This window comes from Punica granatum, chromosome 1 (genome assembly GCF_007655135.1).
Source record: "Punica granatum isolate Tunisia-2019 chromosome 1, ASM765513v2, whole genome shotgun sequence".
In the NCBI taxonomy this organism is placed as follows: domain Eukaryota; kingdom Viridiplantae; phylum Streptophyta; class Magnoliopsida; order Myrtales; family Lythraceae; genus Punica; species Punica granatum.
Genome location: NC_045127.1, coordinates 6,830,904 through 6,854,394, shown reverse-complemented (window position 1 = coordinate 6,854,394; position 23,491 = coordinate 6,830,904). Strand labels below are relative to the sequence as shown.

Here is a 23,491-nt window from a genome sequence, read left to right as displayed (position 1 = left end):
TAACAGTTTGAAAAAGTTCACATTCTTTTCCCGCTGTAAATTAATATACTATATCAATTTAAATTCAAAAAATTCTATAGAGTATAAAAAATCATACCTTCGACTTGAGTAGAAACTTTTTTCTGCTTCAAATCTAAAACTTCCTTTTTTCGAGCAAGTGCAATCTTGCATTGCACCGATTGCATTATGCTTTTTAAGTGAAGTAACTCACGACCAACATACTGTCCAAAATCAATTCTTCATACATAAAAAATGTGAATCTCATTATGAGCATAACAAAATTAGGTCGGGTAAGCAAGAAAGAGAACACGACCTTGTATCTTGAAAAAAAGAATATAAGATATAACCATCACTTCGCTATTATATAATCCGGCCTGTGGAGTACTACTAAGTTGGCTTGCTCTATGACAAAATTTAACCTCTTCTTTTCGGGTCCTCCAGCTAATTTTGTTCTTATTAATTCGTTTTCATTTTCACTTGTTATGCTTAGTGAAGCAAGAACAAAAGAAAAATCTTTTATGTATATGTGTGAGACAAATGTTGCTCAATCTCACCTTCCATGTCTTCTACCTTCTCACTTGTATCTCGAAAATTGATGACCTTTCTTTTTTCAGCTTCATGAAATTGCCGCAGATAGCTTTTTTTTTTTTTTTCCATGAAACCCGACCTTCGTGTAGGATTGTTTTTTCTTTTTATGTTTTAATGTGAATAGTTATGATAGAGTCTTTGCATCCTCCATCTTATATGGCGTCTATAAGTAAATCGTTCCGGCTTCTATTCTTTTATATAGATTGAGCGGGGTTTATTTAATTGAATTATCCCTGCAGGCCTCTGATGGTTTTTGTGCCTCATTTAATTATTTCCACGTTCACTGCCTTCTACGAGACCTCACATGCCCGCCTCCCTGCTCTGCTGCACTGCAGAGGATAAAAAAAGCATATTATCACCCGTGATCGATCTCATAGCATATCCATGAATATAACCAAAAACAACTTAAAACTCGATATCTACACAGACTATCTGCATACTGTTCCGTGCCATGTTATACGTGCTGTTTACACTCTCTGATCAGTCGATAAACGGTCTCACGTTCTGCAATGATATCGAAAATGCAGGTTCGACTTCGAGCCTCCACCGAATATTGGGTCTTGGATTTGATTGGGGAACGAAAGATGGAATATGTTGATCGGATCATGGCATGAGACTTCTTCACGTGGAACGTGATATTTCTTGACCCCTTTCCCCATATGATTCGACACACTAATCCCTATATAAATAATTAGATGATTGAGGTGATCTGTTTCTCTGGGCACATGACTTTTGGCGTTAAGCGGGGTGAGGATATGGTGAGTTGTTAATGGCGGTTTTTCCCTTTTTTGTTTTTCCTTTCTTTTTTTATTTATTTATAAATTATGATTAATTGAGCAGAACCTGATGGCCTATTGGGTGGACTAATCGGTGGCCAATTACTTGACACAGACGAAATCAGAATCTTCAAGTTCATCCATTCACAGCACTGGGCAATTACAGTACTGTGCTATTACCTCGTATGACCTACCGAAAAGATATCAGACAAACCATTCATTCATTAGGCCACCTTCTGCGGCCATTGAACGCTCGTCTCTGGACCTCACGCAGCAGTCTCAATTCGTTTTTTATTTTAAAAAAAATAAAAATCGTTGCTTTTAATTAATAATAATTCATCCTTATCGAAAAAATTAATAATGATAATAATGTCTATATTCATTTAATTAATATAATTCTTATGTAGCCATCACATAGACTTGAAAACAAAGACTATTGTTGGAGTGCGAAGTCTCTCTTTTTGTTGAATGTATCTTTGAGTGATGTAACGTCTATGTGATAGAGTTGGGCTCACTTCAAAGACATAGAAGAGAGACTCTTGCCAGTTTGGGGTATACCAAGATTTAGAATTGGAATATATAAAAAAGGAAATGACTTATACAAGCGTAAATAATTATTTTAGAATTTCTTAATTTTTTTTTTTAAAAGTGGACAGAATCCTCGTAGAGAAAGGAGACCTTCCTCTTGCAACTGTTCATGAAGAGGGGGCGGCGGGGGTCCCAATATCGGCCAAACTCATCTGGCCTACAAAACAAAGCCTATATATATGTGTACCTATATCCATATATGTAAGTTGGGCGGCTCGGATCGGCCAAAGGGCCTCAAAATACTTCGACCTCTTATCCCAATCCGATAAATTTTACAATAACTGTTTAAAAACTCTCTTTTAAAAATATTTTATGATAAGACCAATGAGAACGTAATATTGTGTTAATTTCAAATAAAATACTATTGGTTACATAGTATTTAATAAATCACAAATTTTGAACTTTTATTATGGAATGGATTATTTTTATAAGATATTGATATAATAGAATATTTTTAAAACTTTTTAAAAAGATTTTATTATCTATATGATATTTCATAATCTTGAAATTTTTGTTTAAGATAAAAAGTAAAATCTGATCCCATCTATATTAATTAATATCAAATATAAATATGTATATAAATATATAAATTATGGATATACTAAAATAAATAACATCAATATTAATAACATAATAAATATATATATATATAAATATTGATTATATAAACTATACTATTAGCTATACTATTTATACTATTATATAAAGTCAGAGATAAGAATTTCGTCACATTTTTATTTCCGAAATAACATTTATAATTTATTATTCAATTAATCGTGACCATTAGATTACCGGCAAAAAATCTTAGAAGAAAAAACTACCCACTATCTCTTCCTCATCCACTCTATTTAGTATTTTCTCTCACTTTTTCACTTTTTACTCATTTTCCTCTCTCTCCTCTTTTGGCCACCCATCCCCATTTCTTGCAAACGGAATTTTTTTTAATTCCTTGTGTAGCGCGGGATGATCTTCTGGTATATATTTAAGTCAAATACTGGTCTGATTAGAGCTAGGCATCTCGACAGGCTTTCTTCGGCAACGACGGGCAAAGACGGATCGGATCAGCCTTAGGCTCTCTCTAGCTCATTCAGATGGGTTGCTCTTTTATTCAGTAAAAAAAAAAAAAAAAAAAAAAAAGATCGGTTGCTCTCTTCACTGTTGGGCCCAAATGGGCTTTCGTTTTAGGCTTTTGTGAGTCTTGGTCTGGTTTTCAGGTGTGGGCTGGAGGCTGCTTCTTTTTCTTTTTCCGCTGAACACAATATATATATTTACTGAGACTAGTCCTGAAACTCCTGATTACTTTGAGGAGCTTCTAATGATTCTTTTTTCCCCTTTAGAGCTTTGTTTAGATCCATGGGGGACAGAAGATTTTGAAAAGTGATTTATGAAAGATATCGCCCGTGATCGATCTCATAGCATACCCATGAATATAACCGAAAACAGACTAACACCCGATATCCACTTAGACCATCCGCATAATGTTCCGTGCCATCTTATAGGTGCTGTTTACGCTCTCAGATCAGTCGATAAAACGGTCTCAAGTTCTGCGCTTGATATCGAGAATGCAGGTTCGAGCCTCCACCGATTATTGGGTCCAGGATTTGATTGGAGAAGGAAAGAATACGTTGATCGTATCAGGGAATGAGATTTCTTGACGTGGAACGTGATATTTTCTGACCCCGTTCCCCAATGATTCGACACACTAATTTCTATACAAATAATTAGATGATTGGGGTGCTCTGTTTCTCTAGCCATAAGACTGTTTTGGCGTTAGGCGGGGTGAAAATATGGCGAGCTGTTAATGGCGGTTTTTCCTTTTTTTTTTTTTTTTTTTTTTTTTAACTATGATTGTGGCCAATTATTTGACAAAGATGAAATCAGAATCTTCGAGTCCATCCATAGCGTCCGTGTAGGGCAAGAGTTCTCTGGTCACCTTTGTTCTTCTATCTCTTCTCCCCCAAGTATTAATTGTGTTGTATGCTTCTAGTACTGGTGCTCTGATTTCTTATGTAGGTGTCGTGTATGTTATTCGTAATAAGTGGTGGAGTTTGTTAATTTTTTCATGTTTCGTTTGTCCCGTCTTGGGGCCTCTTATGTGCTTATCCTTGGTAATGGTATTTTTTTTGTTGAATGAAATGCTATGTTTGTCTCAAAAAAAATAAAATAAAAAAAAGGGCCACCCATTCATAGTACCGGCCAATTACAGTACTGTGCTCTTACCTCGTATGACCTATCGAAAAGATAACAGACAAGCCATTCATTAAGTGATTTTGTATTTTGCGATATGCATGTGCAATCACAACTTTCGATTTTCAACTTCTGAGATCACAGTTTGTTTATTTCTGGTAGGAGGTCACTGTTATTAGTTGATTTAAGATATTGCTAGTGCTAGTAGGACGACTCGAGATGCTTCGGGGCACCCAACAACAGCAGAAGGTTTGGTCATAAACTCTGTCTCAATAAGGCGAAAGCTGATGGATACAGCCTACAAGTATCATAATCCTTGACGAAAGCTAATACATTCCATTGCATTGTGTATATCTCAAGGTTTTGTCGAAAACGACCAAATCACTGAGTTATTTCAAATCTCCCGTTGAGTTACTAGGCGGACAAGCACCGGACTACCATACTCTATGCACCTGTCCGCATTCCTTACCTCTGTGTATGATATGATGCCGATTCATTGATCCTAATCCACTCTTTGCAAGAATTTGCAAGGAAAGGGCTAGGCTGTTGCTGGTCTTTTGTGAGCATCTTTCTTTGTAAGGATGTCTGTTGTTCTTGACTCAGCTATTATTTCATGGAACAGGAATAAGCGCAGCTAGTCTTTCTTTTCTATTACAAAATCCGAAATGGACTTCTTTCAAAAGGCTTTGCTAGCTAGAAGGGAAGGCAAGAGCCCCTTGAGGGAGTCAACAAGGGATGAAGGTCTGGAGTTTGCTGCTGGTGGCCGAGCTTCTAAGTACTTAGCGAATGGATATGAATTCGAAAAGGCTAAAATCGATATACTAATCGGCTTCCCTAACATTGACATACTAACATTCCCTAACTTCTGTTGGTTTGACATACTAATCAAGGCTAGTATGGACGATAGCAATGCTTGGTAATAATAGCCGCCAACATTTTCGCCATACAAGACTCCTGGCTCTGATAGCTTCATTATGCATTTTAAAGCACATGGTGATTGTTGAGTGAAATGCAGTTAGAGGCTCATTGGTGGATTAATGTGCTTGCTCTCCTTTGACACAATTCGGCCATTTGCACGGTCCAATTTGGCATCGATCACCTTGTGGCAAATAGCTTTGTCTAGTAAATACTGGATCTCTGCACCGAATTTTGTAGAGTCCAGCCTCAGCTTACTGGCAATACGAGAATAAGAGATACTGATATCGCGGAGTCTAGCTCTAATCGCATAGTGCTGGACATAGGTCGATTACATGGTGGGTTTTGTCTGCATAGAAAGTGTCGTGGAATTTCTCAGTAACTGTTTGAACAACTTCACCGAGTAACAGGTAAAAGTGAACCATTTGGTTCATTGGAGTCAAAATCCTCAACAAATTCAAAACTTACTGATAAGAAGACTACGGCAGGTGCCATTGAGAGAACTTTTTGGAAAGCATCTTTTACCTCAACAAATTCAAACTGAATCATGCAAATATTGACAAGAGCAGAAATGATACGGAGAGACCTGCAGCGGATTCAGAGGACCTTTCCGATAAATAACATGGCAATTTCATGTGCAATGAGTAGGTTGTAGTATCAGATGGTCGAAATTGCCCACCAAGTATGGCTTGAACTACAATTATATAACTTTTTAAAATGTCTTTTCTATTTCATAAGTTATACGAATAATTACAAATGAATCATTAATGTTCATAAAATTAATAACATACTTTTGTCATTCCATAATGACATACTTTTTATAATTCCATAATAATGAGGTGGACTTTCCGACTTCTCTCGAAAAGATAGTTCTCACGGGAATTTCTACAAGCAACAAACAGGCCAAAGCTAATTTGCTACATTGGATTCAAAATACTCAAGCTTTTGCAAGTGCCTTCGAGATAGCCTTTTAGAGATCTTCTTTTGCAGCGACATACCGTAAAATGAATCGTGCGATCTTTGCCAATGGCACCAACAAGCCAGCAGGATAAACAAAAACGACCTTCAAATCAATAACATGGCCAATTTCACATGCACTGAACAGAGACGGGCTGCGTAAGACCACGAGAAAATATACACTATCATATGGTTGAGACATTCAATGAACCCGGTGGCTTGAATAACATTTGTTGAGAGGGGCACGTTTGCATTACATCCCATGCAGGGGAATAAAGCCACGAGTCAACGTAGTGAATTGCAGGAACCGTGGAGGAGAAGAAGGATGTTTGTTTTAGTAGCTTCTCTCTTTGAAAATTTCACTCCAAGAAATGGCGCTTAAAACTCAGGTCCATCAAACCTTGGATATGAAATACTACACAGTAAAAAATGAAAACGGACTAAAATATATGAAAAGAATGGAAAAGAAAAAAGATAATAAAAGGTTTTCTTTCACTTAACTAATATGAGTTCATACACAATTATTAACCGAAGAAAGAAAGGCATAATGCCCAGACAGTTAATTCGCGGTAAACTAGCAAAGTATTTCATGTTTTCCAGTTTTGAAGAAAATGAGATGCGTAGGCGAGACAAGGATTTCCAGATGCAACGACAAGATTCATTCGCTAATCGCATATACCATAACTTCTGAATGCATCGGATATGCAATGCCTCAAATTATTGATCCTAAAGGACACGCGGTCTTTTCGGAAAATTTGTGTCCCCCAACAACAGTCCGATCAGATAACGAGGCCATCCCTGTTTGGGCAGATTTTCTTTAGTCGACAAATTAAACAAGCAGAACGTAGATTAGATAAGCCTTTTATCCCGTGCATTGCACTGTTCGTTGTCGCATACATGTTATAATATTTATGGGAGTTACTCACATTTCTAACAAAATATTTTTTATTAATAAAAAAAATGATTAATTTGAATTCAAAATGATAATTTTCAATATCCATAGACCGAGTATAAATAATCCAATAATAATGTTACATCGAATTGTCTTATTTAAAGTGAATTATATATCTATTAAATCGTTAATATATTACAACGATTAATCGTAGTTAATCTATCCATGTATTTACTAATATGCAATTTTATTTTTGCTTTAAAAAAACTATTTCGTGGGCTTTTAATTTCCAAATTAAATGTTAGTTATATATGTATATTTTTATTTTTATGAATCGTAATTTCATGAAATTAGTAATTTTATTTTCAAATGACCTAAGTATCATTAAATTAGTTCGCTTGCAACAAGCTTTTTTATTTTAAAATTACATTAATAATAAATTAATTGCTTCTTTTAACGTGGTCTCTATTGCGATGCCCTCTATCGTTATCACAAAATTATATAATTTGGATCTTTGAAAAGCAAACTTGCTTTTTTAAGCAATTAAATTAATTACTTATTCTGTTGATAATTTAAATAATATTATATTAATATGTATTATATTTTATGAAATTATTCATTGTCATTTATATAAATCAATTTTTTGCTAATTATTTATATATATATATATATATATATATCTACATATAATATTCTATCTAGAATCGATTTCTACATTTATTATCACTTAATAATAATTTTATAAATTATAATAGTTCAAAAGAGTCTACTTTTATATATATTAAAGTGTTTTTTACTATATACATAGTGTGGATATATGAATGCTATAATTAGTATATAAATTAGTAATTATATAAGTAATTTAAAATTATATATCGTATCTCGTACTTTTATTATATGAAATATAGTAGCTACAGTAATACTATAACCTTTTTTTCAATTCTTCTCAAATCTTATAACGATAAAGCAAATTGACGATTATAACCCTATGAAATATAGTCCTATTAATTGCTTTTAAGAGTCAATTTTACTTTTTTGTTGCATTGGAGTCAATTTTACTTATAAAATATATAGATGATACTCACATATTGCAGTAACAAAGTATGACACAGCATTGACTGACATCCAACATAAAAGGCAGCCCAAAGGGGCCGGGTGGAGCTACGGTTTATGTTATTTTCAGGCTACAGTAACAGGACGGCCTGTCTGTGCTTGACATCTTTGCCCATGAAGCGACTATAGAGCACGAGAATTCTTCACAATAGTGCTCTTTACAGGAAATAGTGAAGGGTTTCATCCCCATTGTCGCTCGATGCACCGATAAGTGGATCAATGTAGCTTTTCCAACCCTCGAAATCTATGGGAGAACCAGCATGAGGCAGCACGAATCCATTCAGGAAGAAGGTTGGCGTGGCAGAAACTCCCTTTGAAGTGCTATACTGCAATGCCATAGAGTGGGAGAAAAAACATCCGTGAATATATACATACAAGTAAAAAGGCTCTTGCATATTAGCTTCGACGGTTTTTCTTACCTTGAAAGACACCCTTGTCTTGAGATCGGTTCTCCGATCATTGAAGCCTTGTTCTATGGCGGAGTAAAACGAGTTGCCCACGGCTTGGGTAGCAAATTTTGCAACAAGTCTCACGATGGAAGCCTTTGATAAGTTGAGGGTCTGATCATTGTAAAATTTCTCCTGTTGGAACAATTTGTTAAATTTAAACTGAACCATGGAACCCATATATCTGGCCCCAGAATCTCGGCACATACAAATCACTCGAACACCATAATGACCAGAAAAGTTCCATCATTCATCAAATTTAAATTCCCAATAGGCGTATATCGTATCCTGACCTTATATGTGGCATAAACATTGAACAGAATCAGCTCAGTCCGATGCAAAAGCATTCTTCAAGACAGAAAAGTTATCGACTTACTATGTGGAAACATTTACCTGTTGCTTAAAGAATAGCTCTAATAAGTGGAAGGTCGCGGAGCTATTCAGCGAATTGACAATGTGCAAAGCACGGGAAGCTACGTAGGCGTTGTCATGGTAACTGCATACACCATAGAAGAAGAAGAAATCATCGAACACCATTGCCAGGAACCATAAGAACATATATTTCCATGGAAAAACATATACCGGACAATCCATGAAATTGGACTTCAATAAGAAAGCAGTCACTCGAGAATTATTCAAAAGCATGCATTTTTCATCAGAAATGGACAACGAGAGCATCATGGTTTATCAATTCGGCACAAAAGATTCCAACTTCCAAGAAACAATCTCATCTTCCAATTGTCCACCGATCATTCAAACGAATGCAGGGCAGCTGTATGTTGAGCTCCAAGATCATCAAACGATCAGATAGAATCACAGATTCTAGCAACAGAACGTCGCGGGATGTGGATCGAGTAGCAGAGCGTGATACTCACGGGAGAGGGAGGAGGTGGACGACGAGCCAAACGTGAGGCCCGTAGTAGTCGAGGGCCTTCTTCAGGGGCCACCAGGCGTCCCTGCTGTCGGGGCAGACCGGGTCCAAGAACGCCTCGATGATGATGGTTTCCGGGCCGACCGGGTCAGTCGAGTACACGAACCCATCGGGCCTCGCCGGCGGCAGCGATTGGGAGTTCGCCCTAATAGCCGAGAAGCCGACGGTCACGAAGAAGACCAGGGAGAGCAAACGGGTGACGGATTCTGGTCTCGCCATCGCCTTCCGAGCTTTCTGTTTGGGAATCAGAAATGGTGGCCGTCGGGGGAGACAACGAGGAAGGACATTTTTTATCTACTCCTCATTGTCACTTCAGCAGCAAGCTGATTGGTGGTGGAGGGGGATCAATTGATGACGTGGCGATATCTACGGTCCTAACCTAAGAGCGAGGTTCACTGGAACATGAAACAACGTAGCACAAACGCCGGCGCCGGAAATGCGCCAACGCCGTCCCTTGATTAAGACCGTTTAGTGTGTGTTGGGCCTGGGCAGCGGACCAGCAATTATTCCAGCTTATTATGGGCCTCCGTCCAAAATGGGCCCACAAAGAGACCCGTGCTAGCTCGAACTGGTACCTATCCACCCATCAGTCCTCAATCAAATCTCTTGAATTGAGACACACTGCAATGCAATTTGACTATTCATGTGGCACTAGACCTCATTGGTCATGACAATTCTAGAGCACAAGGATACACTTTCGAACTTTTAAGCAAAATTCAAGTTGATTTGCTCCATTGACCATAAGCAAGAGCTACTATTGACTCTTCTGATCTCTACTTGAAACGTTCGAGCATGCGACTGCAGCAAACCTTGTCATCTTTATTTCTCGTTGGCGTATTCCGAACTTACTTAACATCGTTGATGATACGACTTCACCATTTATCCATTAGTAATGGTAAAATATGCCCCTTCCTTTGCTATGACTTATAAAGGTCTCCAGGGATAATAAAGCAAACTTACATGCGATAGATCAACCGGATCTAATATAAGAATAGAGTTTCACTTAAGAAAATCGAACCCGAAACTTCCGAGTTGACTAAGCCCTCGTCCTCGAAGCACAAACACAACTTATATACGTATAACAGTATATCTGGTTTTTTTTTTTTTGAAAAAAAAGAAGAAGAGATTTGGGGTAGTGCGCAGTCACGTCCCTCCGAACTCCGGCAGCTTCAGCTCGAGCATGACAAACAGTGAGAAACATCTTACATGAACTCCCACAGATTCGCATGACCCCTCCACAAACTTTCCCTGACAACAAACGATAACTCTTAAGGTAATTACAGTTGTAGAGATATAATTTGAACTCGAAACGTCGAGACAATTGTCCCAATTCTCAACCATCCAGACTTTGCTGGTCTGCTCTCCTACTCCCAGAGGTCAGCTTCATCAATTCCGTGTATAATTGGTCAAACCATTTTTTGTCATTTTCCAAATGAATCATCGACCCAGCATGGTGCTTCAAAACTTTGGAAGCATGTGCATTACATCGTCTGACGTGGCAGGATGCACCCAATAGTGTGGCATTAACTAACACGTGGCAAGAATCTGCTGTCGGATCCATGTGTGACACGTGCGCGCTGGTCTCCCGGCAAACGCATCAAACCAAATCAAGAGAAGGCAAGAAGAAGCTTCAGGGCAACTTCACCAAAGCTCATCCACTTCGTCCTTTTTTCCCTAGTGAATGGATGAATGAAATTAGGTGTGGATCGTGATACTGTGAATATTGAGATATTTTGCCATAAAGTATAAGCTCGATCGGTGGTACTACCTATTATCCACGTATTGTAATCGAATTGCATGTCAATGCATTAGAATGACGTTCGAAAAATCATACGGTGAGAAATGAAAGTCAATTATAACAAATTTCAATTCGTATAGAGAAATTTCGTGCAGAATTTTGATGCGCACTGAAAGCGCTTTTCGACCGGGATCAAGCCGAATCCCGAGTAAGGGTTAGTCTATCGCGGTATCACAAGATACTCGTGGTATTGAAAAGAAAAGAAAAGAAAATAATATCCAGCGGAGTTATCCTCTGAACTATGGAAAGCGGTGGAACCGAAAAAGGCGCCCCAACTTTTCGGGCAATAGAATCCTTTCACTTTTCCCCCTACCCCCAGCGATTTTGCATTTATGCACGCCATTAGTCCACCCCTGTTCTCTCTCTCTCTCTCTCTCTCTCTCTACTGTGTCTGCCATCGTCTCATCTCTCGCTGAAGTGATCGGGGAAGTTCGAGCTCCCGGCTCAATCGAGTAAGTTATCAGAGTGGCGTTTGATCGTAATCGTCCATGCGTGTTGATGGTCCTTTCTGCCGTCCGTTTGTTCACGAACGACGCGGCACATCCGACAGTTCGTTCCGGCTTTTTTACAGCACTTAGCTCTAACTGTCAGTTGGCAGAGACTTCTGATTGTGAATTTCGTCTTTTTTTAATACGTACGAGCTTGCAGTTGCCGCTAATAAAGCGAATTACAGTTTCAGATCAGCTTTGTGATTGATCGTCCATGTGAACGTTGTAGAGGCTCTGCCTGTTTGGATGGATGTTTGATGGATTAGGTTGCTACTTGTACGCGGCGGTTACTGTTCTGGATCGGTGTACGCAAACTAGAATTGTAGTTGCTTTGGGTTATTGTCGTGTTGCGGAACGGCTATCGCTCAACTGTTCAGTTGAATTTGGGTTGTGTGTGTTTTGAGTTGGTGCAGTTTTGTGAAAGTAAGCTGTGCTAGATTTTGAAGATGGGAGAGGCTAAGAAGGTCTTGGACATGGAGGAGGGGACTCTCGAGGTTGGCATGGGTAAGCCTTTTGATGCTTTGTTATCTGGGATAATAACTTCCTTTAATACTTCAGATTTCAAGCTGTGTTTCTTCTCGAATTTGGTGTATACAAAAGGCAAAAGGAAGGGGATTCTACAGTGTCTCTTATTAGGTGCAATGAAGTTCACAGTCATCTTAATTGTTGAATTACTTTTAAATGGCCTTGAAAATGGAACGCGGAAAGACTTTTGCAATAAAAAATTGAATCCACTTAGTGATAAGTTGATCATGCATTAGATTTTATTTTGATTTTCCGGATTATAGATACTGTAAACAGGTTCATATGCATGATTTCAACTTGCAGAGTACAGAACTGTCTCTGGTGTTGCTGGGCCGCTGGTTATTCTGGAAAAAGTCAAGGTAGACCATAGTTTTTGGTCATTTCTGACACTTCTAGTTCCCCTGACGTGCCTATCATTAGATAGATGTTATTAACTTTATGATGCTTCAGGGTCCAAAATATCAGGAGATAGTTAATATCCAACTGGGAGATGGAACAACAAGGCGTGGTCAAGTGCTGGAAGTTGATGGAGAGAAGGCCGTTGTGCAGGTTATCTCTATCATTTTGCTGCTGCTGCTTGTCTTTTCTGTACCTTCTCTTCATTTTGTGTGTGGTTGTATGTGCTTGTGCTGGGGAATTTGTAACGAGAACAGCTTGCCGTCCCTGTTTCTGCAAAATAGAATCAATGTTCAACAAACAAAGTGGAATCAAAATGTGTTTGATTCCATGCATCAGAAAAAAGTGGAATTTATTGAATTGATTTTGGTAATAGCTGTTAGCAAGTGTTTTTTTGGAGCAATTTAGCTGTTCAAGATGATAACTTCAGGTTACATTCAACAAGTCCATGCTGTCGTAAGATTTGGGTTATCATAACTTAGCGATGGACATTTTAATTGTAAAAAATGCATGAGGGATAACGAACCAGACTGATTAGCATGGCATGTAGAGTCATAAAATGACATGCTAAGCAAGTCGATGAACTTTTCGGTTGCTGTAGAGGCTCTCTGATTATTTCAATTTTGCTTCTTGATTGGTCATATGCCCCTCTATGGTAGCTGTATTTCCCTATTACATCTCTATACCATTGGCAGTTCGTGGAATCTTTAATCCTGCATGGAAGAGGAAAGATACTGTTCTCGTGTCGTTCAGAGTCTCGCAATACTGAAGCTTTCGTTCCAAGTCTTTGTTTTCTAATGTCCTATTTACCTCTTCTTAGGTTTTTGAAGGAACATCTGGAATTGACAACAAATTTACAACTGTTCAGTTCACTGGGGAGGTAATTCCTGCCGCTGGTCATTGAGCCCTAGGGAAGGTCTTAATCACTGAAAGTGCACATGTTATAACATTGAGCATAATGCTGTTGAGCTATGGGAGACCCCAAACAATTGGTTGACCCGAACTTCTATAAACATTTCACGCATTCATAATATGATATTCATAGTAAAGGTAAGTCTCCAATGATATGCAGGTGCTGAAAACCCCAGTATCACTGGATATGCTTGGCCGTATCTTTAATGGTTCTGGGAAGCCCATTGATAATGGTCCTCCGATCTTGCCCGAGGCTTACCTTGATATATCTGGTGAGCAATATCAGCGAGAATTCTTGGTTGGACATTATACATTCTAGTTTTCACTCTCGTGCCTTATATATCTGGAGAGGACATATTTGAGATCTCTGAGTTTTTCCTACAAATGAACGTTTCACTTAATCTCAGGAAGTTCCATAAACCCTAGTGAGAGAACATATCCCGAAGAAATGATACAGACGGGAATTTCTACAATTGATGTCATGAACTCCATTGCACGTGGACAGAAGATTCCACTGTTCTCTGCTGCTGGTCTTCCTCACAATGAAATAGCTGCCCAGATCTGTCGCCAGGCCGGTCTTGTCAAACGATTGGAGAAGTCTGATGACATTAAGGTATGATTGCAGCTTCCCCTGCATATCAGAATGAACTGCTTTTGGAGTTTCATTTGCAATGTGATATTATGACTTATTTGCTCTCTAACCTGATCGAACTTAGGAATGATCCATCTTTAACATGTAGGCACATAGCAATTTCTGTTTCTTATTAGCTGGAACATAAATTTCCTTGTAGGATGATGAGGAGGACAATTTTGCCATCGTATTTGCAGCTATGGGTGTAAACATGGAGACAGCACAGTTCTTTAAGCGAGACTTTGAGGAAAATGGATCAATGGAGAGAGTGACTCTTTTCTTAAATCTGGTAATTCTTATACATGATTCCTATATTTTTTTTATTTCCATCACAACTTCTGTGGGCTGTCTTCTTCTTTTGATGTAATTCTCCCTTTTTCTAAGGTCTGCTTCTTGCACAGGCCAATGATCCCACAATTGAACGCATCATCACTCCTCGAATTGCTCTCACTACTGCTGAATACTTGGCTTACGAATGCGGGAAGCACGTTCTTGTCATACTGACGGACATGAGTTCTTATGCAGATGCCCTTCGTGAGGTAACGGTTACTTCTCTGTTCCTCACAGGACTCCGTTTCTATCAACACACATTTCCCCAGTTGTCGAGTTTAAAATAAAGGCCTTTTAGTGCCTTCCTTTTGAAGTGAACCAGCTTGATTTTCCATCTTTATCAATTAGACATGATCCTTGGATCAATCGATTTTTGCATTATCATTGAACTGCAGGTATCAGCTGCCCGGGAAGAGGTGCCAGGAAGGCGTGGCTATCCTGGTTACATGTACACTGACCTGGCAACCATTTATGAGCGGGCAGGTCGTATCGAAGGGCGAAAAGGCTCTATCACTCAAATTCCTATATTGACAATGCCCAATGACGGTAACTATCTTCTGGTCTTATTTCTCATCAAAGTCTCCGACGTTAATTTATTCTGGTAATATTGCCATTTCTCCTTGTTATATTGTTTGCATGCTCACCCGCCTCATCTGTGTATTCCCATCTATCAGATATTACACACCCAACTCCTGATCTTACTGGTTATATCACTGAGGGGCAGATTTATATTGACAGACAGCTCTACAATCGACAGGTCAGTCGACAGCAAGCAGCAATACCTAGTCTTACATAAAAGCAATTGTCCCATTCTTATTATATTTAGTAGGTATTTTGTTGTTTATCTGTGTAGCTTACTTGATGTCGATAAAGTAGCGTAGGTTCCCAAAGAAGTTGGCCTTGTCTTAACTAACGGAAGATATCCATTCTTTTTTTAGTTTATGTCTTTACGGTTTTAGGTGGTCAGTTAGCTAGTTATGCATATAGATACATATTATACACTTCGTTTAGTCACTAATTCCTTCAATGTTGATTATTGGAACAGATTTACCCCCCAATCAATGTGCTTCCATCTCTCTCTCGTCTAATGAAGGTAGAGATTTCAGATTTCTCTGGTTTAATAAGTGCATGGTAACCTGGGAAAGAAAATTTGACTTATGCCACCTTAATCTTGCTTCCGCAGAGTGCCATTGGCGAGGGGATGACTCGTCGAGACCATGCTGATGTTTCCAATCAGGTCTTTTCTACAACAAACTACAACCTAAAGTTTTCATCTCAACATTACAAGTTCTCATAACTGTGTTCTTATTTGTTTATCTTCAGCTTTATGCAAATTATGCCATCGGAAAGGATGTTCAAGCAATGAAAGCTGTGGTTGGAGAAGAAGCACTCTCTTCTGAGGATCTGGTCTCATTCTTTTTCCCTCCCTCTCTCTCTCTCTCTCTCTCTTCATAGCTAATATTCAGGGAAGATTGACATCAGTTGTTTTTCTGGGGGATGTTTTGTTCAGCTTTATTTGGAGTTCTTGGACAAGTTTGAGAGGAAATTCGTGAGTCAGGGCGCTTACGATACCCGCAACATCTTCCAGTCTCTCGACCTTGCATGGACTTTGCTTCGAATATTCCCCCGTGAGCTGCTCCATCGTATACCAGCAAAGACCCTTGACCAATACTACAGCCGCGAGTCAACCGGCTGATCATATGACTCTGTCAGCCCAGCTTTTAGCTAGATTGCCTGCCAGTATTATATATATTGAGTTCATTACCAGGTCTTCCGCTCCTCCAGTTCTTCGGCCAAACTGTTGTATCTAGCCAGAGCTATTGGGTTTACTTTGTGGACAATGGTAGTTTATTTTCATTTATCGGTTAACGATTATCGGTCTAGTATTTTTGGAACATCAGCGTTAAAACTGCACATTTGGGTTTATCGAAATAATTGTTGTTGTATTATAATTTCTTTATGGGACTGGGAAACAAATTTCTTCCAAGCACTTTTGCCTGCTAGGAATGTTCTCTACAAAGCATCGTGATTATGTTCACAATTGCCTTCAAAGAATGAACTGTTTCTATGCTACCGTGCTAGATTCTGGACCCGACTGTGCTTCCTCTGTTTAACTATGCTTCTGCATAGTGGGCAAGAATTATGTCCACGGAGCCACTTATCGATGCATGGTTGATGAAACAAGTGGTGGCAGCAAGGGAGCTTTCGGGCCACTTGCCTGAACTCGAAATCCTGCCACGGAAAGAGTGAGGTGTGAGCCTATAAGCAATGAAATCCACCAGGAGAAAGTATATCGTAGAAACCGAACCTGAAGGCAAATGGGACAGCAGACTCTGTTCCCCGAAGAATCGATCAAGTCGTCTCTTGCTATTCTTGTCTTCACAATCTTATCTGAATTTTTTGGTGCTCTAACAAGTTTGTTCGAAACATCTGAGGTAACATTACTGTCATTGACTGCAAGGGTTGGGAGCTCACGGACAGTGTACCATTCTCGAACTAGTTTTTGAGCAATGCGAACAGTTGCAGAGTCAAACTGTCGACGGGCAGGTATTAGTATATTCGAGAATTTTTCAGTGAGAAAATAAAAGAAACGAATTCACCAGGGGGCTGGAAGCTCACCAAGCGGCCGAATATGCAGAATCCATTGCCCTCAGGGAGGAGGAAAGCAATGGAAAGCTTGAGGAGCTCGAACGAGAAGAGAACACCAACCACGGTCCCAATTGCCGCTCGGTGTAGGAACCTGCTTTCGGTTCTTAACCCAGTTAGAGATCCGACTATCACCCCAAGCGTCCCGCCAACTATAAATCAAAAAGTACATGCACAATCACGTTCACTTCTCCATAAATAAATCCATTCACTTGACAGAAAATCCTGGCGCCAACTCAGTGTTCCTCGCAGAAGCTGTAAAAGAGGGGGACAAACACGAACCTAGCACGAAGAAGGCGGCAAGAGTCGCGTACAGAAGCAAGCAGACAGCAGCAGAAGCTCCGTCGAAGCAGAGCTTCCACATATTCCCCACGAATTCCCTGAGCAAGGAGCAGCAGAGTACGCTCCGCATCCTCTTCCCGCGATATACTTCTGCTGCCAAAATATGTTTCTCGTTCCTATTTCCTTTTCCGGTGTTTGGATTGAACACGCCACTCAAACACGAAGGCCAATGTCTTGTTGGAAACGTAACCCCATGTCCGAGTTGAAACAACTTATACTAATAAACAGAAAGCGGGTAGCCTGGGAATTTGCCGGGAAAGGACGCCTCCACTCGTTCGGATGGAACGAGTCACTCAACGGACATCCGAGTCTGAGTTTAACGATTCTGGTCAAAGTCGTCAACTAACATATATGGGGCCGCCTTCTTCTGTTCTGTTTGTCCCTCCTTTCAGTTCTGTCCCTTTTTAATTCATCCATGGAGTTTGAGCTTCGGAAGCTTCTGAAAGTCAATCTGAAATATTCCACCGAGTCAACTGAAAACCTTAGCAGAATTGCACAGTACCGCTAGCATCTTCTCCTATACTAACGTGGGACTAAATGTTCGATGAGTACTGTTATTTATGAGTAACAATCAATCAAATCATGTGACAAAATCCGAATGGAAACTTACACGCCACAGTGTATGAGCTAACCTTGTTTCTCCTACGAATTCTATTTACTATAGTGTCCACTTGTGATGCTTATCTTAAATCACCTATATAATCTATCCATATTATATATACATATATATATATATATAATAAATTAAAGTACTCTCAAGGATAATTTATTTATTGAGGAATTTTCACGTAAACATTCTCAGTAAATAATGAGCTAGAAGTTTAATCGTCCCTTTATATTTTCTGCGTTGACTTTTCTAATTTTTACCCTAATCTCTTTTTTTTTTTCCTTCTAGAAGGCACTCTTGAATAATACATTAATGAATTTTGAATTTTTCAAAAAATTTATTCAATTAATTTACAACCTACTCACGCGTCTCCTAAAAATACAAGTATCCTCGCAACTCACCGGCCGGAGGACTTGTAATTAGAATTTTTATATTCGTCAAAGCCTAAAAATCCGTACATTTTAGAGGAGTCTCTTCACCTCTCTAATTCTAATTTCTAACAGACGGCGATTCAAGCTAGATCCGCCTGGCCCACTTGTATGGGCTTGGCCCTGGAAGAGTAGCTCAACTATGGGCTTATTAGAAAAATGTAGGCCCAAAATAACCCAATTGGCCCGGCCCATCATTAGATCAAACATGATCATTCTATAAGGAAGAGGGAGAAATCCGACAGCAAGTCGGGTTGCAGAGGATGCTGTCTCACTTCCCTGAGCTGCTCACCTTCCACTCCTCCGTCTCCTCCGTCTCCTTGCCTCGCCGTCTTGTCGGAGCTCGGATTCCAGTTCATTTCAGGGCTCTGACGGTCCTCAGAGTTGGCCCGGGCCTCGTGGAGAGCTCCAACGATGCCATCGATGGGGCTGATTCCAGCTCCGAGCCGACGAGCAGCTTTGCCGGCGTCAACCTGGTGGAGACGGTGGACACCAAGGCCAGCAAGCTCAGGATCGACGCGTGGATCTCCTCTCGCATACGGGGCATCAGCAGGGCTCGGGTGCAGTCGAGCATCCGCGCGGGGCTTGTCACCGTCAATGGCCGCGTCATCGATAAGGTGAGCTTCTTCAATTTAATTTCTTCAATGAGTCAGTAGGTTGTTTGACAAGAATGGTTACTCTTCAGGTCTCCCACGGCGTACGTGCTGGGGATGAGATTAACTGCACGATATCGGAGTTGCAACCTCTGAGGGCTGAGCCAGAAGATATACCTCTGGACATAGTGTTTGAGGATAAACATGTACTTGTTGTTAACAAACCTGCGCACATGGTAAGCTCCGATGATTGTGCGTTTGCCTTGTGTTGTATTCGAAAAGTTTGGAATGATGCTTAGTTCTCAGCTGCCGTCTACTGGTTGGGAAGATTGATCAGAACATTGTTGTCTTATGGTCCAGGTTGTTCATCCAGCACCAGGAAATGCATGTGGAACCCTTGTAAATGCCATTCTTCACCACTGCAGTATTCCGACTGTTGCATTCTCGGAAAGGGAACTCCTTTCTGAGGTAGAAGATGCATCTGATAGTGATGATGAGTCAAGTACTCTTGCTGCATATCAAAATTCTATGCAAGGAGGCGGTTCTAATTCATATGCCTCCTCTGTACGACCTGGTATTGTGCACAGGTTGGACAAAGGAACCAGTGGACTGCTGGTTGTTGCAAAGGTCATATTTCTTTTCTCCGGTTGCCCTTTTCCTGCTACTGTGTCAAGCCTATTTATATCTTCTGCTTAGTCTATAAGATTGCTGGCTGCAGAATGAGCATTCCCATGCCCACTTATCCAAACAATTCAAGCTGCACACCATACAGAGAGTGTACATCAGCCTTACATGTGGAGTGCCTTCCCTACTCTTGGGACGTGTTGAGGTTCCAATTGGTCGTGATGTGAAAAACAGGGTTCGCATGGCTGCTATACCAGGTCCAACTAATACTGGTCAGGCTCGATATGCTGCTAGTAGGTGATTCATTAAACGCTTTATTTTATATGGTCTATGGAGGTTCATAATATGACACATATTACTGCAGGAAGCCATCTTATTTCCTATTTGTTTAATTATTTCTTTAGTTGAATTCAACCGATAGGCATGCGAAAAGATATCAAACATGTAGAGGCTGCACTTGCATTGTTGGTTTAGATTTTTTCAGACGTAGTAAATGTTTTAAGGAAATCACCTTTTCTTTTTCTTTTTACAATCAATGTATCATGCTTGGTATTTGTAGGTTCAAGAGAGTTTGGCATACTTAATTAGTATAATTCAGTTGCTGCATGTGCTTTCCCTTGTCCTTTGTTGCTGGACTGTTGAGAGTGAGGACCCTTTGGAGTTCAAGAAGATCCACTATTATTATTAATAGTAATCTATTCCTGTCCTTTCGAGTAGGTATAAAGTAATTGAAGTTCTCGCTGGTGGTAGTGCAGCATTGGTTGAGTGGAGACTAGAAACAGGGCGTACTCATCAGGTACTTCGAACTCTACATGGTTAAATATGTTCCGTACCAAGCTTTTGCAGAACGATCTCTTGCCTGCTTATTATAGGAATTGGCTTTTCTTCGAGCCGCAAATAGAAAATTCAAGCATTTTGATGATGTTGGTAATGTGTATTTATATATTCTCTATACTATACACTCACGAAGCCTTTCCTTTCATCAAGTAGATTCGAGCTCATGCCAAGCACATTGGAATTCCTTTACTGGGAGACGAGGTTTATGGAGGGACGAGGGGCATGATCCTGTCATTACTCCAGCCCAGGTTTCCACATAGTTCTCAGGGAAAGCTTTCCCAATTGGTGTCAGGATTAGAACGTCCTTGCCTCCATGCTCTGGCTTTAGGGTTAGAAACTAAATCACAGTCTGTCAACATTCTGGTGTTGCTTTGGATGCTATGGTGTATAATTCCCTTATGGTGGAGTTCTGTCTTTGTAGGTTTGAACATCCCCAGACTGGGAAGAATACCCATTTCTCATGTCAGCCACCTGAAGATTTTGCCGAGGTTTTGAGCCAGCTCCGGGCGCTTGGATCTGATAAGGTATTTTAGACCGGAGATATTATCAAAATTTCATCATCATTTACATTAAATTCATCCCCACTCTTTGATTTGTCATGGTGTGGCCATCAGTCAATCAGAGTTGATGTAATTTTGCTTTCTTAGCAGACAAAATATTGCCTAGTTATGTGTGTGTGTGTTTTGTTGTCATTGTTGGTATTGTTGATGCTGATGCTCTAGTGAGTTCATGATTCTCGACGTAGGCACTTACTATCCTCTCTCTGATGTGCAGCCTTTGCCGAGGAAATAATATATCTGTTGGGGAGCTGTCCAAGTTGTAGGATACAGGATCTGTATCGAGGTTTCTTTTATATATCAGATCGATTCTTTTCACGGGGCGGTATATTGACGCATTAGGAGCGTAAAAGTCGGAGTGATATGCCTTCTGATAATGTATGTCTCTCAATTGGCTTTTTGATGCCCGAGGAAATCTGTATAAAGTGTGAGAGTGTGATTGTGATGACACAGAATGATCCATATAGTCACTCCCATTTAGTGGAAAAGTCTCTGCTATTGTTTGTTTGCTGGGAGAGCATTCCTGCATTCAGTTGGGTATTAGTTCAAAAATAAGAAGGGAAAAAAAATGATAATGTTGAAAGTGAGATATCATATTCTCTAAGATGAGAACTTCAAACCATGTTATTCATAAGAGGGGCCGCAGTTAATCACGAAAGTGCTTGTTATGTAAAATGCATGAACGCTGTTATTCAAAAGAAGGGCGAAAAAAGAAAAGTTGAAGTCCTCGGATTTAGTTGGACGAGGAGCTTATACTGACCTTGCACACTTGCGGGGTCAACTGAGCCATCAGGTTTCACGGTCCAGAATAGTACTGCATTTCCCATCTTCGGTGCCAATCCCTTATTCCCACACTCAGGTAACTCGCACCAGGGTACGTCACTGAAGTTTGCTTTTGCATTTGGAGGTCCGGACACTGCAAGTAACAGTTTAAAGCTGTCACTTCACCCCTCGTTTCAACTTATTAATGCAAGTGCAGTGCAAAACTTCTGCTGTTAATTCAACTGGATGTAGAGTGCGTTTGGATTGAGAGTTGAGTTGAGTTGAGTTTTGATTTTAATTGGTTTGTAATGATTGTATGGTTGAATTATGAGAAAAAGTGTGAAAAAGTAATAAACAATTGAGAGAAAATAATGATTAACTAATGATTGTGTTGTTGAATTGTGAAAAAGTAATGAATAGGTGAGAGAATTTAATATTAAAAATTGAATTGAATGGTTAAAAAAATTTAAAAAATAAAAATAGTAATGATTGTGATGTTGAATTGAAGATAAATTGAATTGAGTTGAGTTGAGTTGAGTTGAATATTTTTCAGAAAACAAACACACCCTCATTATCGAAAATCTTTCCAGTTCTGCTGTCGGCCACAGTCGATTTCACTACATGAGGCTTAGCAAGGCTTATTAAGTGCTCGCGTTCTTCCTTGGACTGCATATAACGGTAGGATCAGAACGATCACATATCATCAATGAAAAAGTAAAATGGAGAAAAAAATGGGCCAAAAGGGAACATCACAAACCTGGAAATTGTGATAGAGAACAGCTCGATGCTCCCACGAAAGCACCTGAGACCACTGCTTCCCTCTCTGCCCTGACTCCTCACTTCTCCTGTTCATGCCCATTACGTACAGCAAAGTAAAGGAAACAAACAAATGAATAATAACTGATAAAAACCGAAGATCGGAACCTTACCGGTCGGAGCTCTGATGCCTGAGGATGGTGATGGGACTGAAATCAACTGGCGGGGAGGCCTTGTTCCTGATGGGCAGAGACACAATGCCCAGTGCCAGCAGGACCAGTAACACCACCGTCAGTGCCAGGAGCACCATGAACACCGCTCTGTGCCTGGTGGCCCTCAGACCTGCACACGGGGGCACTTCCCCTTGGCCATGCTCGGGGCGGCGATCAGGACCGACAGATATTGAAAGAAGTGGGTGAGCCTCTTCGGGATCAGACAAGATCGAGACTCTGATATACCATCAATATTAGAAGTGTACTGAGGAGGTATATCCTATAGTTCAGATTTTGGTTTTGGGATGTGGCGGGAAATTTATAGCTGGAGACCGAGACGGAGCTGGGTGCTGGAGGTTTCGTGGGGAAACCGGTTGGACAGTTGGCCTCTATGACTGCTTAAGTAAACAGGGAACATTAGTCTTGAGTAAACAAGGAACATATAGTATGTTCCACATTAACTAATGTCACGGTAAAGATCATTAATTATGTTTGCAAATTTTTGTAGAATTTAACATTTAATAAGAAAATTCCTTAGTTTGAAATGTTATCTATCGGGATTTTTGTCTCTAGGCAAGAAAGATTATTATCTTTGGACATTAATGTCATTGTGAAATTATTACTTTTTTTGCAGGGACGTGGTAAGATTGTTAT

At 39.8% G+C, this 23,491-nt stretch overlaps 5 protein-coding genes across 8 annotated transcripts; 2 read left to right on the top strand and 3 right to left on the bottom strand.

The window, feature by feature from the left end:
* Positions 1-7,956: 7,956 nt before the first annotated feature.
* On the bottom strand, positions 7,957-9,680 carry LOC116193164. The gene is made up of 4 exons (XM_031521953.1): positions 9,338-9,680; positions 8,856-8,958; positions 8,436-8,597; positions 7,957-8,342 (listed from the first exon to the last, which is right to left on the bottom strand). Exons 1-4 carry the CDS (start codon positions 9,610-9,612, stop codon positions 8,175-8,177), a joined length of 708 nt encoding a protein of 235 aa, XP_031377813.1. The 5' UTR covers positions 9,613-9,680; the 3' UTR covers positions 7,957-8,174.
* A 1,739-nt stretch (positions 9,681-11,419) lies between these two features.
* Positions 11,420-16,489, top strand: LOC116187571 (V-type proton ATPase subunit B2). 4 transcript variants are annotated; one of them, XM_031516375.1, is made up of 16 exons: positions 11,420-11,643; positions 11,909-11,984; positions 12,093-12,183; positions 12,508-12,563; positions 12,655-12,753; positions 13,421-13,480; positions 13,673-13,784; positions 13,920-14,125; positions 14,304-14,432; positions 14,545-14,682; positions 14,869-15,019; positions 15,148-15,230; positions 15,519-15,566; positions 15,657-15,710; positions 15,797-15,880; positions 15,984-16,489. In XM_031516375.1, the coding sequence occupies exons 3-16, from the start codon at positions 12,126-12,128 to the stop codon at positions 16,167-16,169; spliced, it is 1,464 nt and encodes a 487-aa protein (XP_031372235.1). In that variant the 5' UTR covers positions 11,420-11,643; positions 11,909-11,984; positions 12,093-12,125; the 3' UTR covers positions 16,170-16,489. The 4 variants fall into 4 exon arrangements, with proteins under 4 accessions (XP_031372235.1, XP_031372226.1, XP_031372218.1 ...); XM_031516366.1 differs by having other exon boundaries at positions 11,865-11,984; XM_031516358.1 differs by lacking the exon at positions 11,909-11,984.
* On the bottom strand, positions 16,396-17,795 carry LOC116187591 (NEP1-interacting protein 1-like). The gene is made up of 4 exons (XM_031516397.1): positions 17,402-17,795; positions 17,093-17,271; positions 16,782-17,006; positions 16,396-16,705 (listed from the first exon to the last, which is right to left on the bottom strand). Exons 1-4 carry the CDS (start codon positions 17,529-17,531, stop codon positions 16,544-16,546), a joined length of 696 nt encoding a protein of 231 aa, XP_031372257.1. The 5' UTR covers positions 17,532-17,795; the 3' UTR covers positions 16,396-16,543.
* A 933-nt stretch (positions 17,796-18,728) lies between these two features.
* LOC116192872 (RNA pseudouridine synthase 2, chloroplastic) lies at positions 18,729-21,617 on the top strand. Its single transcript, XM_031521560.1, has 8 exons — positions 18,729-19,113; positions 19,182-19,325; positions 19,450-19,716; positions 19,808-20,010; positions 20,431-20,509; positions 20,704-20,879; positions 20,972-21,074; positions 21,325-21,617. Exons 1-8 carry the CDS (start codon positions 18,760-18,762, stop codon positions 21,340-21,342), a joined length of 1,344 nt encoding a protein of 447 aa, XP_031377420.1. The 5' UTR covers positions 18,729-18,759; the 3' UTR covers positions 21,343-21,617.
* On the bottom strand, positions 21,097-23,111 carry LOC116192873 (probable prolyl 4-hydroxylase 3). The gene is made up of 5 exons (XM_031521562.1): positions 22,799-23,111; positions 22,627-22,714; positions 22,436-22,535; positions 21,868-22,023; positions 21,097-21,630 (listed from the first exon to the last, which is right to left on the bottom strand). The coding sequence occupies exons 1-5, from the start codon at positions 22,933-22,935 to the stop codon at positions 21,575-21,577; spliced, it is 537 nt and encodes a 178-aa protein (XP_031377422.1). The 5' UTR covers positions 22,936-23,111; the 3' UTR covers positions 21,097-21,574.
* Positions 23,112-23,491: the final 380 nt, after the last annotated feature.